At 37.3% G+C, this 16,633-nt stretch overlaps 1 protein-coding gene and 1 pseudogene across 3 annotated transcripts in view; both read left to right on the forward strand.

The window, feature by feature from the left end:
* Positions 1–4,174, forward strand: part of LOC111724301 — a 22,011-nt pseudogene extending 17,837 nt beyond the window's left edge.
* The window catches only part of HPSE2 (heparanase 2 (inactive)), an 807,441-nt gene that overhangs the window by 557,613 nt on the left and 233,195 nt on the right, over positions 1–16,633 (forward strand). For all 3 annotated transcript variants that reach the window (XM_003787277.3, XM_003787278.1, XM_012803570.1), the window contains one exon: positions 15,087–15,134. In XM_003787277.3, the coding sequence (XP_003787325.1) occupies positions 15,087–15,134 (48 nt within the window). The remainder of the gene's footprint in view (positions 1–15,086; positions 15,135–16,633) is intronic.

The following is a 16,633-nucleotide window of genomic DNA, read 5'->3' on the forward strand; positions in this document are numbered from 1 at the left end:
TGGGCTAATCTTACTGGAGTTAGATGATATCTCAAAGTAGTTTTGATTTGCATTTCTCTGATGATTAAGGATGATGAGCATTTTTCATGTTTCTGTAGGCCATGCTCCTGTCTTCTTCAGAGAAGGTTTTTTTCAAGTCCCTTGTCAACCCTGAGATGGGATCACTTGTTCTTTTCTTGCTAATACGTTTGAGTTCTCTATGGATTCTGGTTATTAAACCTTTGTCTGAGACATAACCTACAAATATCTTCTCCCATTATGATGGCCATCTGCTTGCTTTACTTACTGCCTTCTTGGCTGTGCAGAAGCTTTTTAGTTTGATCAGGTCCCAGTAGTATATTTTTGATGCTGCTTTAATTGCCCAGGGGTCCTCCTCGTAAAATATTCACTCAGACCGATTTCTTCAAGAGTTTTCCCTGCATTTTCTTCTAGTATTTTTATAGTTTCATGTCTTAAGTTTAAATCTTTAATCCAGTGAGAGTCTATCATAGTTAATGGTAAAAGGTATGGGTCCAGTTTCAGTCTTCTACAGGTCGCCAGCCAGTTTGCCCAGCACCATTTGTTAAATAGGGAATCTTTTCCCCATTCAGTGTTTTTAATTGGCTTGTCTAAGATCAGATAATGATAGGTAGCTGGGTTCATCTCTTGGTTCTCTATTCTGTTCCATACATCTACCTCTCTGTTTTTGTGCCAATACCATGCTTTTTTGATCACTATCGATTTATAGTATAGTCTGAGGTGTGGTAATTGATTCCTCCTGCTTTGTTTTTATTTCTGAGTAATGTCTTGGCTATTCAAGGTTTTTCTGATTCCATATAAAATGAAGTATTATTTTTTGAGATCTTTAAAGTACAGCAGTGGAGCTTTAATAAGACTTGCATTAAAATTGTATATAGCTTTGGGTAGTATGGACATTTTAACAATATTGATTCTTCTCAGCCATGAGCATGGTATGTTTTTCCATTTGTTAACTTCTTCAGCTATTTCTTTTCTTAGAGTTTCATAATTCTCTTTATAGAGATCTTTCACATCCTTTGTTAGGTAAACTCCCAGATATTTCATCTTCTTTGGCATTACTGTGAATGGAATGGAGTCTTTGACTGTTTTTTCAGCTTGACTATTGTTGGTATATATAAAGGCTACCGATTTATGAGTGTTGATTTTGTAACCTGAGACGCTGCTGTATTCCTTGATCACTTCTAAGAGTTTTGTAGTAGAATCCCTCCAGATATACAATCATATCATCTGCGAAGAGTGAACGTTTGATCTCTTCTGACCCTATATAGATATTCTTGATCACCATTTCCCCCCAATTGTGATGGCTAAAACTTCTATTACAATGTTAAAGAGCAGTGGAGGCAATGAGCAACCTTGCCTGGTTCCTGATCTGAGGGAAATGATTTCAATTTAACTCCATTCAAGACGGCATCTATCTGTTTAAGAAATGTCCCTTCTATACCAATTTTCTTAAGTGTTCTGATCATGAATGGATGTTGGATATTATCAAAAGCTTTCTCTGCATCAATTGAGAGAATCATATGGTCTTTGTTTTTTAATTTGTTTATGTGTTGAATTATATTTATAAATTTATGTATATTGAACCAGCCTTGAGAATCTGGGATAAAACCCACTTGTCCATGGTATATAATTTGTTTGATGTGTTGCTGGATTCTGTTGAATATTTTCGCATTCATGTTCATTAGTGATATTGGTCTGTAATTTTCTTTCTTTATTGGGTATTTTCCTGGTTTGGGAATCAAGGTGATGTTTGCTTCATAGAACGTGTTGGGTAGTATTCCTTCTTTTTTATACTTTGGAAAAGGTTAAGTATATAGGTACTAGTTCCTCTTTAAAGGTTTGATAGAATTCTGACATGAAGGCATCTGGTCCTGGGCTTTTCTTTTTAGGGAGATTTTGTATAGTTGATGCTATTTCAGAACTTGATATAGGCCTGTTCAAAATTTCCAAATCTTTCTGACTAAGTCTTGGACGGTGGCGTCCAAGTATTGGTCAATTTCTTTCAGATTTTCATATTTCTGAGAATAAAGTTTCTTGTAATATTCATTAAGGATTGTTTGAATTTCTGAGGGGTCTGTTGTTATTTTGTCTTTACCATGTCTGGTTGATAAAATTAGAGATTTTACTATTTTTTACCTGGTTAGATTAGCCAAAGGTTTATTTATTTTATTGACCTTTTCAAAAAACCAACTTTTTGATTTATTGATTTGTTGTATAATCCTTTTGTTTTCAATTTCTTTTTAATTCTGCTCTAATTTTGGTTATCTGTTTTCTTCTGCTGGGTTTGGGATTGGAATGTTCTTCCTTTTGCAGTTGCTTGAGATGTCCCATTATGTTGTTAACTTCCTCTCTTTCCGTTCTCTTGAGGAAGGCTTTCAATGCTATAAATTTCCCTCTTAGGACTGCATTTGTGGTATCCCAGAGGTTCTGATAATTCATGTCTTCATTATCCTTTTGTTCCAAAAATTTGGTAATTTCCTTCTTAATCTCGTCTCTTACCCAACTATCATTCAGCATAAGGTTATTTAGTTTCCATGCTTTTGTATGAGTATGCAGATTCCTGTTGTTATTGAATTTAACTTTAATTCCATGATGGTCTGAGAAGATGCAAGGAATAATTTCTATTCTTTTAAAATTCCAGAGGTTAGACTTGTGACCTAAGATGTGATCGATTTTGGAGTATGTTCTGTGGGCCGATGAGAAAAATGTGTATTCACTTTTGTTAGGATGAAATGTTCTGTAGATGTCTGTTAAATCCAAATGTTAAATGGTTAAGTTTAAATCTAAAATTTCTTTGCTTAGCTTCTTATTGGAGGCTCTATCCAACACTGCAAAGGAGTGTTAAAATCTCCAACTAATATGGAGCTGGAGGAAATCAAGTTGCTCACGTCTGTTAGTGTCTCTCTTATAAATTAAGGCGCATTCTGGTTAGGTGCATAAATATTAATAATTGAAATCTCATCATATTGAGTATTACCCTTAACAAATATGACGTGATCATCCTTATCCTTGCTTACTTTTGTTGGTTTAAACCCTATTGTATCTGTGAATAAAATTGCAACACCTGCTTTTTTTTGCTTTCCATTTGCCTGAATTATAGATGACCATCCCTTCACCCTGAGTCTATATTTATCTTTTAAGGTAAGATGAGATTCTTGTATACAGCAGATACCTGGCCTGAGTTATTGTATCCAGTCAGCCAACCTGTGCCTCTTTAGAGGACAATTTAAGCCATTCACATTAATTGAGAATATTGATAAGCCTGGTAGAATTTTGAGTATCGAGTTTTTCAAAAGTCCAGTGGACATTTTTAATCCTTTCACCACTGTGGAAGTTGTAATTTGATCAAAAGTTTCTGAGTGAGTTTACTTTTGTGGTGGAGGATAGCACTGGTCATTATGGAGGATAGTTCTGAGAATATCTTGGAGAGCAGGCTCTGCACAAGTGCAAATCCTTATATATCATGGGCTTCTACTGGGCCTTCTACAGTGATGGGGAGATAAGCCTCTGCGTGAAGCACATGGAAGGTGGCTCCCTGGACTAGGTGCTAAAAGAAGCCAGGAGGATTCCTGAGGAGATCCTGGGGAAAGTCAACATTGCGGGCCCCTTATCAACTCCATGGCCAACTCCTTTGTAGGAACTCGATCCTACATGTCTCCAGAGCGGTTGCAAGGCACACACTACTCAGTGCAGTCTGACATCTGGAGCATGTGCCTGTTGCTGGTGGAGCTGTCCATTGGAAGGTACCCCATCCCCCTTCCTGACACCAAGGACCTAGAGGCCCTATTTGGCCGGGCTATGGCCAGTGGGAGGAAAGAAGAGGCCCACAGCATCTTACCTCAGTCAAGACTCCCCCAGATGCCCTATCAGTAGTCCTGGGCTGGTCAGTCATCCAGCTATGGCCATCTTTGAGCTACTGGACTACATTGTGAATGAGCCTCCTCCCAAGGTGCCCAACAGCATGTTCACCCCAGACTTCCAGAAGTTTGTAAATAAATGCCTCATCAAGAAACCCACAGGGCATGCAGACCTGAAGATACTCATGAACCATACCTTCATCAAATGGTCCGAGGTAGAAGAGGTGGATTTTGCTAGCTGGTTGTGTAAAATGCTGCAGTTGAACCAGCCCAGTACACCCACATGCACAGCTGTGTGACATTCTGGGCTTCCTCATCCCATTGATGACCTGTCCACCATCCCATCCTTGCCTCTCACCCCTTCCTGGCTTGCCCCTCTTTGGAGAGTGCCTGGCCAGGCAGACGCACTCATGGGGATGTGGGTTTTTCCTGCCTGACTTGGCTGGGGCACCTCCAGGTCCTGGGGAGGGATGATGTTGCTCATATTGTCTCAGAACCTGCTCACTTAGGTTGAAAAATACAAAACAGGGAAAGAAAAAGAAAAAAAAAAGATTTTTTAATTGAGTATTTTAATTTAGTTTCAGAAAAAGATGGTACATGAACTTGGATTAGAAAACATGAAATTAAGAAGTTACTCAAAAATGCAGCAAAAAGAAATAAACCTTCATATGTTAAATAATTTTCTGGATCTTTATTTGATATCAAAAGCTGTAAATTTCTCTCTCCACAGCACCTGTTCCAAGAACCAACTCACCCTCTTTGTCTCCATCTCACTGGGACAGGCTAATTCCCCTCCACCCCCACCTTTCTTCTCTTGGTCACACTGTGTAGGTGTTAAAAGCCTGGGCTCTGACCAAGAAACAAAACTGTCCTTTAAGACAGCTACCCACAGGCAGTGGCACCCAAAGCTTCACTGCCCCATCCCCCAGTCCCCAGAGCAGCAGCCACAGTGCTGTCATTGTTTCTACTCTCTCAGGAGGAAGGAGCCAAAAGCTGAGGGTAGGCTGAGGGTAGGCTGTAAGCTGTGGGCAGGAAAAGGGAGTTTTTGTAGCCACTCCATCTTTAGATAAAAGATTTAAATCTAAGACATGAAACTATATAAACCCTAGAAGAAAATGTGGGAAAAACTCTTTATCTTATAGGCTTAGGAAAGAATTTATAAAGACCTCCCCACCCCCGGCAATCTCAGGTGAAACAAAAATAAATAAATGGGACCTAATCAAGTTAAAAAGTTCATGTACAGCTAAGGACACAATCAGCAAAGCAAAGAGACAACCTTCAGAGTAGGAAAAGATTTTTGCATGTTACAAAAAGAATTTGCATGTTATGACAAAGAACTAATAACAAGCCTGTACAAAGAACTCAAATCAACAAGAAATAACCCCATTAAAAACTGGGCAAGAGTCATGAACAGAAATTTTTCTTAGGGGAACAGATGAATGGCCAACAAACATGAAAAAATGCTCATTGTTTCTAATCATCAGAGAAATGCAAGTCAAAACCACTTTGAGATATCACCTAACCTCTGAAAGGCCCACATCAAAAGGTCCAGAAGCAATACATGCTGGCCTGGGTGCAAAGAAAAGGGAACACTCATGCACTGTTGGTGGGATGCATACTAATTCAGCCTCTGTGGAAACAAGTATGGAGATTGATCCTCTAAGAGCTGAAAGTAGACATACCATTTAATCCTGTAATACCATTATTACTAAAGTCATGTTACCATAAGGACATTTGTGCTCAAATGTCTCTAGCAGCATAATTCACAATTGCAAAGATGTGGAAACAATCTAGGTGCCCTTCAACACATGAATGGACTGATAATTGTGGTATGTGTATACCATGGAATACTACTCAGCCACAAAAAGATGGAGATTTTGTATCTTTTGTAGCAACTTGGATGGATTTGGAGAACATTCTTCTAAGTGAACTATTACAAAAATGTAAACACAAGCATCACATATTCTCAGTACTTAATTAAAATCAGTAGATTAACAACTACATACTCAACATGAGAGAAAAACACAATTAAATTCAAGTTAGGAGGATTGGGTAAATTCCCACCCAGCTGGTACATTACATGGGTATATTGCACACTTCCTGAGTGAACAGCACAACTACAACTTTAACCTAATGACTTTAACCTTACGAAAGCAAACTTCATAACCTAGTCATATGTAGCCATATTAATCTGAAATTTAAAAAAATACATATCAAAGTATGAGAGTCATTACCCTGTAATATAAGCAGAGAAAGTTTTATTACATGTATTTTACAGATCAAGGAATATAGATATAAAAAATATAGGATGATTTACCAAGGTCAAAATCCAGATCCAGGAAAAGGAAACTAACCTTTCTTGAGTCCCACAGTTACCACCTGTGTTCTTATATGTATATTTTCTTCTTAATTTTCATAACATCTATGGGAAGGAGGTGTTATTCTGTCTGTTTAACACAGGTCAGGGAGGTTAAACAACTTATCCAAGGTTACATGGTTAATGAGTTGTGGATGTGAATCTCAAATCAGATATCTGACTCCAGAGCACATCCTCTTCCTGCTCTGTGGTGCTATTTTCCTGAATCTTCTTCTTCAACTAAGCTAACATACAAAATAAAATATATTTTTCTAACATACAAAATAAAATATAATCCTTATCCATCTCAGTTCCACAGTGTTAACTCTCATAGAGTCAGCTTCAAACCAGAGCTTGAGCTTTTGGAAAGTTTGCTTTTCTGTGTGAAATTCATAATGACATCCTGATGCATTTTTTCCTCCTTTACACCAGGCTCCACAGCCAGGTCAAATCATATCAGGTTAATTATAGCCTTCTTTGCCTGAATCCAAGTCTTTACAACTTCCTCAGCAGCATTTTGGACTGTCAAGATGTGTCTATCATGATCTTCCCCTAGCCAGTTTGTTCCAGCTCCAGACAGAGCTTTCCAGATCTCTTTCAACATCTTCTCTCACCATCTCCTATTCCCCTCCCTTTTTCTTCAGACAAACATATTTGGTCTTCCTATATAAGTTTTTCTCCCACATCTGCCTCTGGCTTCTTCCAGACATTGTCCTATAGCCTCCTTTTCCCCTGCCCTCATTAGCAGCAAGTAGGCTTCATCATGGGGGTCAATTCTGAGATAAGTGAGAGTGTTGAGATCTACCACCAGAGTCTCACATAGGTTAGGGGAAAGCACTACACATAACCCAAAGTTATCATCTCTGTGAGGTTATAACAAGGGCTTTAGAGTCAGAATTGAATTCAAATCCCAGCTCTGTGACTTATTACCTGTATGATCTTGACCACAGTTTCTTTATCTATAAATTAAAATTGATAATACCAACTTTATAGGATTATAAAATGTGTAAACTTAGCAAGTGCCTATAAATCAGCAAATGGTAAACTTATTTTTTCCTTTCTTCATTTAAGACTCTCCTTAAATTTACCCTCCTGGAAGTAACTTATAACAGTAGGAGAGGTTAGTTTAAAAGTCTCACCCATCGCAAATCTTGGCTCTATAAATATATAAAACCAAGGGAAATGTAAGCTCAAAGGGAAACCTAAATAGAGATCTGCACTAGCCATTTAAGTCAACAACATGTAACTATGCTATTGACTGCCAATGTGATATTATATATAAATAGGGGTATAGAGAGGAGAGAAGAGAGGGTTGAAAAAGAGGGAAGCAGGAGAGAAAAAGAGGGAAACGTCAATATTTCATTAGTTCTGTGTAGTACCCAGTATAGCTTAACATATAATTAGTCATGAAAAAGTAAGTGGCTTTGGACCAAATGAAAGATGCCCCTGAGTTTGTTGTTTTTATCTAGAGTTCAACCTGCTTTATAATAACTCAAGATGAGTAATTTTCTTCTTACAACTTTTTACTAGGCTTTCATGTAAAATGATTGTCACATCTTATTTGTGTTAGTTGTATAACCAAAGATTTTCTTTGTGGACAAGAAAGATCAGGCTGCTACCCTGGTATTAAAGTCTGTACTCATTCAGACATCGATTTCCCCACAAAGTATTTATCCTTCTTCCTGGGAGCAAAATTCAGAATTCAGTTTTTAGTGTTGTTCTATGGTCCAGAATTAGAAATCAAACCCCAAAGACTGTGAATAAAGATGCCTTATTATAAGAGAGAGCTGTGATATGCCCTGGGAGAGACGGCTCAACAATATTTCAGATACGTCATATGTGCAGGTGGATAACAGAGGAAAGAAATTCTCCCAGATTTGGAGTCCCCTGGGGGAGGAAAGGAACTCTCACAATGAAAGGAGATATTTTGTCCTCTTCTATAGCAGCATATGGGCTCTAATGGGAAAGACCTCTACATACTAAAATGTCTTCCTGGCACTGGCCAGTTTCATTTAGTATAGATCCCTTTCCTCTTCCCTCTCTTATCCTTCTTTTCATGATTGGAGGTTAACATGAGGGCAAATATCCCTTGTTCCCCAAAATCATAATCCAGATTTCTGTCATCTTAATTCAGGTATGGAAACATCTGACCTTGGAAAATCAAGACCTTGACCTCTTGTCAATATTCACTGGGTCATCTTTAACTTATATATTCATAGACTTAAATCTAGGGATTAGAATAGAGTGGATGGTTGAAAATCCTTGGATAACCCCAAACCCTGAATGGAGTTTCACTTTCCTGGGGGTATTTCACTCCTGACAGCACTATTCTATGTGCTAGTTATCCCACCTCTAATATTACTGTTTCTGAGCATTTTGCAGCTGTGTTGAAGTTACTCATTAATGTCATTTGGGCCAGTTTCTGAGAAACAGGCAGGACTAAAGAGCAAAAGTATCCATCAATGTTAAATTTGAACAAAGAAAATAATAATCTTTTTGGACTTGCTATCGTCCATAGTGCCAATATATATATAAAACAGAATGTAGGGGTGATATAGATTCCTATATACAAAATAAAGAAAGCCCAGTTTTCAAAGAAGGATCATAGAGGTGGGGAGAATAGCCCAAACTTATTGACTATAGTAACTTTTCCTTGGAATTTTATTTAATCATCTTCCTTTATATGTTATTTCTGTGACTGGCATTTCTTTTTCTTGTTTTTTTTTTAATATTATTCTTAGACTTCTGAAAAGAGAATATTTGACACATTTTAGTGAGTTTTTTAAGCTTCTAAAAAAACGAGGATGTGTTTGGTCATCTTGATGGTATTTGGAAGTACATGTTTTATTTGCATTATTTGCAAATTCAATTTCTTCTTCTGAAACGAAGTGTACAAATGCTTCCATGATTCCGTATATTTGAGGCTGGTCTCATTATTTTGGTAAGAAAAGAAAAAAGAAGAATGTAGTTTATAGCAGCTTGCACATGAACACATATTTAATAATGCTGTTTTTTCAAAGTTACCTAAAGCAACTTTTCTACTGCTTCGATATACTACTAAAGTTAAAAATACAATTTGTTGAAAATATTAAATTGTGGTCAAACTATTTTTAAAAATATAATAAAACTATAATTTACTATTTTGATTCTCATAGAAGTTAAGGTATTAGGTGAGGATCTAACTTTATTTTTTTCTAAACAGTCACTATCACATAGCATCATTTAAAATGCTTCAGTTTTTTATATACTAAATTCTTTTTATACAATAACTTCTTATTATGAACTTTTAAAACTTTTAATCTGTTCTATAACTATTCCTACTAAATCCTGAGTTAGGAATATTTTAACAACTGAAGCTTTTATGATACATTTTAATATATTGGATCAAATAAATGCCCTTCATTATTCTGATATTTTCTTTTTTTTAATCTTTTTATTGTTTGGGATTCATAGAGGGTACAAAGACTTAGGTTACATTGATTACATTTATTAAGAAAGTCTCTCTTGTAATTGTGTCCTGCCCCCACAAGGTGTGCCATACACTGTGACCCCCCATCCATCTCCTACCTCCCCTCTCCCAAATCCAGCATTCCCCTACTGGCCCCCACCTTGTATTAGATCATTTACTACCTTCATATTAGAATTGAGTACATTGGATTCTTGCTTCTCCATTCTCGTGATTCTTTACTAAGCAAAATGTGTTCCAATTTGAGCCAGGTTAATACAAAAGATGTAAAGTCTCCATCTTTTTTAATAGCTGAATAGTATTCCATGGTATACATAGACCACAGCTCGTTAATCCATTCCAGGGTTGCTGGGCATTTAAGTTGTTTCTACATTTTGGCAATTGTAAATTGAGCTGCGATCAACAGTCTAATGCAAATGTCCTTATGATAAAATGATTTTTTTTTTCTTCTGGGTAGATGCCTAGTAATGAGATTGCAGGATCAAAAGGAAGGTCTAATTTGAGTTATTTGAAAGTTGTCCATATTTCCTTCCAAAAATATTGTATTAGTTTGCAGTCTCACCAATAGTGTAAAAGTGTTCCACACTAGCATCTGCAGTTTTGAGACTTTGCAATGTGGTATTCTGATATTTTAAAATTTTCTTGACTTCTTCCAGATAAAAGTTTCAAAAATATCTTCTTCTTATTTATTTTTTGGAGACATATTCTTACTGTGTTGTCCAAGTTGGAGTGGAGTGACATAATCATAGCTTACTGTAATCTTGAACTCCTGGGTTCAAGCGATCCTCCTGCCTCAGCCTGCACAATAGTTAGTACTACAGGCATGTGCCACCATGCTTGACTAATTTGTAGTGACAAGATCTCTCTATGTTGCTCAGGCTGGTGTTAAACTCATGGCCTCAAGTGATCCTCCAACTTCAGCCTACCCAAGTGCTGGGATCACTGGTGTGAGCTGTGACTCTTGGCTGGATATTTTTAATTAGAATTTCATTAAGCCCATAAGTGTGTTTCAAAAGAGTAATTGCTATTCCTCTCCAGGATCATGATAGCTCTTTTTGTACATTTGATTTTAAAATATTTTTCTGTAAACTATTTAATGTTCTATTTATGGGTCCAGTATACTTCATATTTAATTATAGATTTCATGAATTTTCCTTGAGGGATATGGGATACAGATGTGGAGAGAAAACATTAACATTATTTTAAATGTCACTAATTCTACAGTTATCTCATTATTTCTATAATATTTCCTTCATGAAACAACAACTTTATTCTCGTATAGCAGAACAATCAATCCAATTAATATGAGGATCTCCAAATTATAGTTAATGAAGAACCAGTTTCCCATTTCCAGTATGCTAAATTAGATGTGTTCTTAATTTCTTGTCCAGAATCTTTTAGCCAACCAGAGCATTCATGATTTCTTTTGGTCTTAATTATCTTGTAAACACATAGCTATTACAAAAAAAATGACTGTTTACTACAAGTCCTTTGAGGCATATTCAGGAGGATCGGAATATATCCACCAACATCACCATCAAAAGTCCTCTCTTGGGTTCCTCATCTTGGGGAATAGTATTCATTGCTGCAATTAAAACTTTGGTATCCTCTCTTCCTCTTGAGCATACTAACAGTGTTTCTAAAAAGTGTCATTTTTTCATTCCTCCATTTCAAAACCTCCCCTCTCTTTGTAGTAATCTCACAATTTATCTACAGCAGAACTTTTCATCTTAACCATAACCAGAGTGCTCTTCCTCTAACTCAAATCTGATCCTAACACTCCTTTGCTTATGTTTAAATACAGAATTAATCAGACAAGCACACATGGAAGATGAACTAGTTATATTTTGTGATAGTATGTTAGATGCTAGTCATACAAAGGTAAATAGAACCTGGACTTGTTCTTTGTAATAAAGGATAAAGGCCAGACTTGTTAGCATCATGGGACTAGCTCATAGTGACCTGACCAGCCTGACCTCTTGCCTCTTGTTCCCTGACATCTAGCCATACTGGGTTCCTAAGAATACAGCTCACTTGACTCTTCCTTGCTTTGCTCATTCCGTCCTTTGCCTGGGCTGCTCCTCGTGATAAAATCCTACCCTTATTTCAGTTTCAGATTAAATGTCCTGTAGATTTTCGTAATATGTATTCTTTCTTCTAACATCATGGGAGATTGACCTAACTACTCTGACTGCAATTTTATAACAGTTACTTTGAACCAGTAACACAGAATGCAGAAACTTTGATAGCTAATTATCTACACATCTATAACTCAACTTCACTGTGGTTGTCTCATAGCAGAACCCCTAAGTGTTTTGACATCCGCACTTGGCATATTGCCTATGAATAATCACTGAAGTGTTCAACTCTGTGAGATGAAGCTGACAAAGAAGGTACTTGGGCTTTTTCCTTTTTCTGATTAATATGGTAGTGTTTTCTCAAGGCAAAATTTCAGCTAATTTCTTGTATCTTTGAGTTGTACTATCCTTTTTTTTTTTTTTTTTTTTTGAGACCAAGTCTCACTCGGTCACCGTCAATAGAGTGCCATGGCATCTTAGCTCACAACAAGCTCAAACTCTTGGATTCTAGTGATCCTTTTGCCTTAACCTCCCAAGTAGCAGGGACTATAGGTGCCTGCCACAACACCTGGCTATTTTTTAGAGATGGGGTCTCACTTTGGCTTAGGCTGTTCTCAAACCTGTAAGCTCTGGAAATCCACTCACCTCGGCTTCCCAAGGACTAGAATTACAGGTATGTGCCAACATGCCCCTCCTTGTACTATACTTTTTAGCTTCAGTAAAAAATAGATTGGGGGCCCCATGGAATACTAAAAAGAGGGTAAAATTTGGAATTTGAGCAAGTCAGCTTCCTCCACTGTAATATAGGAAAATTTACCTAATTAGGTTGTTTTGAAGATTATGGAAAATTACATGTACAAGAAACTGAAAAGCATTTAATAATGTGAAAGCTCTATAAATATCAGCTATTTGCATTATGGTTCTTTATTTCTACTTTTTTTTTTTTTTTTGCAGTTTTAGCCAGGGCTGGATTTGAGCCTGCCACCTCTGGCATATGGGGCCGGTGCCTTACTCCTTTGAGCCACAGGTGCCGCCCATTTATTTCTACTTTTTTAGAGACAAGGTCTTCCTCTGTTACCCAGGCTGGTCTTGAAATCATGAGTATAAGCTCTCCTCCTGTCTTGACCCCTAAAGTGCTGAAATTACAGGCATGAGCCAGAGAACCTGGCCTCTTTGTTTGTTATAAATCCCTGTATTTAAGATTATCTTGGTTTTTCTAATTTTTCGAATATCTTGGGGAGGAGGTATAAAGTTTCATTTTCTCCTCTGTATTTTGGGGTGAGCCTACTTTTAGATTATCATCAGCTAAGAACACATATGTGGCAGGAATAGTATTTTACATACTGATCTGTTTTCCTTCTCTCCATTCAAGTATATAGGTGGTCATTTGCTTATTGACTTAGTGGTATCACTTGGCAAGATGGATAAGGCAAATAGTGCGCAAGCATTTTTGGTTTTTGAATTCCAAAAGGGAATCCTAGAGGCATAGGGCCAGAAATGGTGAGACAAATAGAGCTACTCTTCCAAACTCAAAAGAGATTTTTCTAGGCTGGAGAAAAGAGATAAGGCAAAGAGAAAGAGAAATCCCTGGATTTCAAAAGCAGGATGTTCCTGTGCCCTGCTTCCCAAGGAGTGCTGCCAGAGTGGGTGGCTTGACCCCATAAAAAGTGGCTATTTGGGGTATTTGGAGTTATTACCACTCTCCCCAGTAGAGAAACTAGTAATCTGTATGATAAGATCAATAACATAAACCTCACCAGGCAAAACAATATTGAGAATTATAAGAAATAACATGTATGAATGGTTTGTACTCAATAGGTGCTCAGTAAATGTTATATTCCTTCCAACCCCTATTAACATTTTGACCCTGCCAGTCAAACCAGTTCCATCCCTGGATATCCCCCATGTTCACTTTTCGTGTTCTTGCTTGAGACTATTGAATGGCACTAAAGGAAAAAAAAAAAAGGCAAAAACATGCAGACAAGAGCCAAGCCAAAGTCAATTAAGCTTCCTTTTTCTTCTCCTCCTTCTTCTTTCTCTCATTCTCTCTTTTGCTTTCTCCTTCCCAGTCCCCTCCTCTCCCTCCCCTTCATTTCTTCTTTTATAAACTTCATTTTGATGCAAACCAAGACTCCTGGTATCCAGTCATATGTTTCTCTCATCTACTCTGCAGAGAGGCTCAGTCCTCTTTTATCATTGCCACAGAGCCTATTTGGTTAGCACACAATAACCAACCTCTTTGCCCATGCATCTGTCTGGCAAGATTATGCTGAGGTAGGGCAGAGAGAGGGCCTTTTAGACAAAACACTGTCTTCACCACAGTGGAAGAGTTGTTCAGTTATGAAGTACTATTAAAGATCATTTCCCTTTGAAGAAAATTTCCCCTCCAGAGTCTCAGGGCTAAAGGAATATCTTAAAGAACTGAGACATTCCTTTGATTTCCTGTGCCTGGGTGGCAACTCTTTCAAATAACAGTAACAGCCATGATAGCATATGACCTCAGAACATGTGGATGGGAAGGAGGTAGATGGATAATTGAATTATTCACAGACATGCAATTTATGATAGCCTGTGGCATCTATGAGTTCCCATATGCATACTCCTAGGCCTTTGGTTTTCCTGGAACCTCCAGGAACATGGTGGGGTTGGGAATTGCTAGCAAGACTTTGATGTGTGCTTAACAGCACAACTGCACAGAACCAGGTCTGGTTTCCCTTTTGAATGGAGCATGCTTGTTAGATGATGCTCGGATCTCTTCTTAGCTGCTCCAGGAGTTAGATTTCTCTTGTGGTACTCAGGTTTCTACACTCAGGCAGGTGTAGCAGCCCTTCATTGGAGCACATTTGATAGTACTTTGTACTTACATACATAAATTTGGTTTTCCAGTGATCTTTCCAGGAAAGCCTGTGGTTTTTGAAAGGCATCTATTGTGCTGTTATCCTTGGGAAATATTTCCATTTGTTTGTTTCCTAACAGAGACCATAGTCCTTTGACATAATAGGAAATGGGACAGTGAGTTTTGATTATAGGGAAATTGTTGGTGTGGTAGCCATCAGGTATGGGCTTGAGACATACAGAGGATGCCCTATTGGGGTCCTGATTTCCAGGCAATAAGGGATGTGTGGGGAGTGGAAAGTATACCTTTACTTTATTGACAACTTGACTTCCAGTATCTGTGGATAGGCCTTGTTTGTGGCTATGGATCCTCTCAGAAAGCATAGCTGCTTGTGGATTAGTTTGGTTTATCTAATTTTAACCTTGGGGATGTGGTTGCTTGAAATAGTAATATCTTTTTTTTCTATTCCTTACAGATTCATGAAGGTGGCAGGAAGCACTGTGGATGCAGTTACCTGGCAACAGTAGGTATTCACTCTTTTTTCTCTTATTTATTATCAGCTGCTGTGAAATAAAAGATAATTAGTTACCATCAAGTTCATAACTGCCATTTAATAGGCTATCTTTTATCGTCCAAGAAAATATTTGAAATTGACACTAAAGCTATTTTTTATGATATGTTGCTATCTTGTAATACTGTAATTTTGTTTTCATAAAAACAAAACAAAACAAAAACAAAATATTGACACAACTTGGAGAGGTCAGCTCTTATGTATACTTTTAAATGAATCTGTCATCAGTGGACTTGTCATTGGGATCTGAACTTGCCACCATCGCCCCATACACTTTTCCTTTGGGAATACACTTCCTTTTTTAATAGAGGAAATGATTTTAATTGCTCAATATATCATGTGAAATAGAAACACTTTGTTATATTAATGGCAGTGGTCTTAGTTAGTGCCAAGTGAGCCACTAATGTGAAGCAGATTTTTAAAAAGGGTGAATCTCTAGAAAATGAAGAATTTCTGATTTCATCAATCAGAAAACATCACCTTGATCCCCAAACCAGGAAAAGACCCAACAAAGAAAGAAAATTACAGACCAATATCACTAATGAATTTCAATGCAAAAATATTCAACAAAATCCTACCAAACAGAATCCAGTAACACATCAAACAAACTATACACCACGACCAAGTGGGTTTCATCCCAGGATCTTAAAGCTGGTTCAACATACATAAATCTATAAATGTAATTCATCACATAAACAAATTAAAAAACAAAGACCATGTGGTCCTCTCAATTGATGCAGAAAAAGCTTTTGATAATATCCAGCATCCTTTCATGTTCAGAACACTTAAGAAAACTGGCATAGAAGGGACATTTCTCAAATTGATAGAGGCCATCTACAGCAAACCCACAGCCAATATTGTACTGAATGGAGTTAAATTGAAATCATTTCCACTCAGATCAGGCAAGGTTGCCCATTGTCTCCATTGCTCTTTAAGATTGTAATGAAAGTTTTAGCCATCGCAATTAGGGAAGAAAAGGCAATCAAGGGTATCCATATAGGATGAGAAGAGATCAAACTTTCACTCTTCATGGATGACATGATTGTATACCTGGAAAATACCAGGGATTCTACTACAAAACTCTTAGAAGTGATCAAAGAATACAGCAGTGTCTCAGGTTACAAAATCAACACTCATAAATCGGTAGCCTTTATGTATACCAACAACAGTCAAGCTGAAAAATAGTCAAGAACTCTATTCCATTTACAGTAGTGGCAAAGAAGATGAAATATCTGGGAGTTTACCTAACAAAGGACGCAAAAGACGTTTATAAAGAGAACTATGAAACTCTAAGAAAAGAAATAGCTGAAGAAGTTAACAAATGGAAAAACATACCATGCTCATGGCTGGGAAGAATTAACATTGTTAAAATGTCCATTCTACCCAAAGCAATATATAATTTTAATGCAATCCCTATTAAAGTTCCATTGTCATACTTTCAAGATCTTGAA

This window comes from Otolemur garnettii, unplaced genomic scaffold, assembly GCF_000181295.1.
Source record: "Otolemur garnettii isolate 467f Iridium unplaced genomic scaffold, OtoGar3 scaffold00021, whole genome shotgun sequence".
Taxonomy (NCBI): Eukaryota; Metazoa; Chordata; class Mammalia; order Primates; family Galagidae; genus Otolemur; species Otolemur garnettii.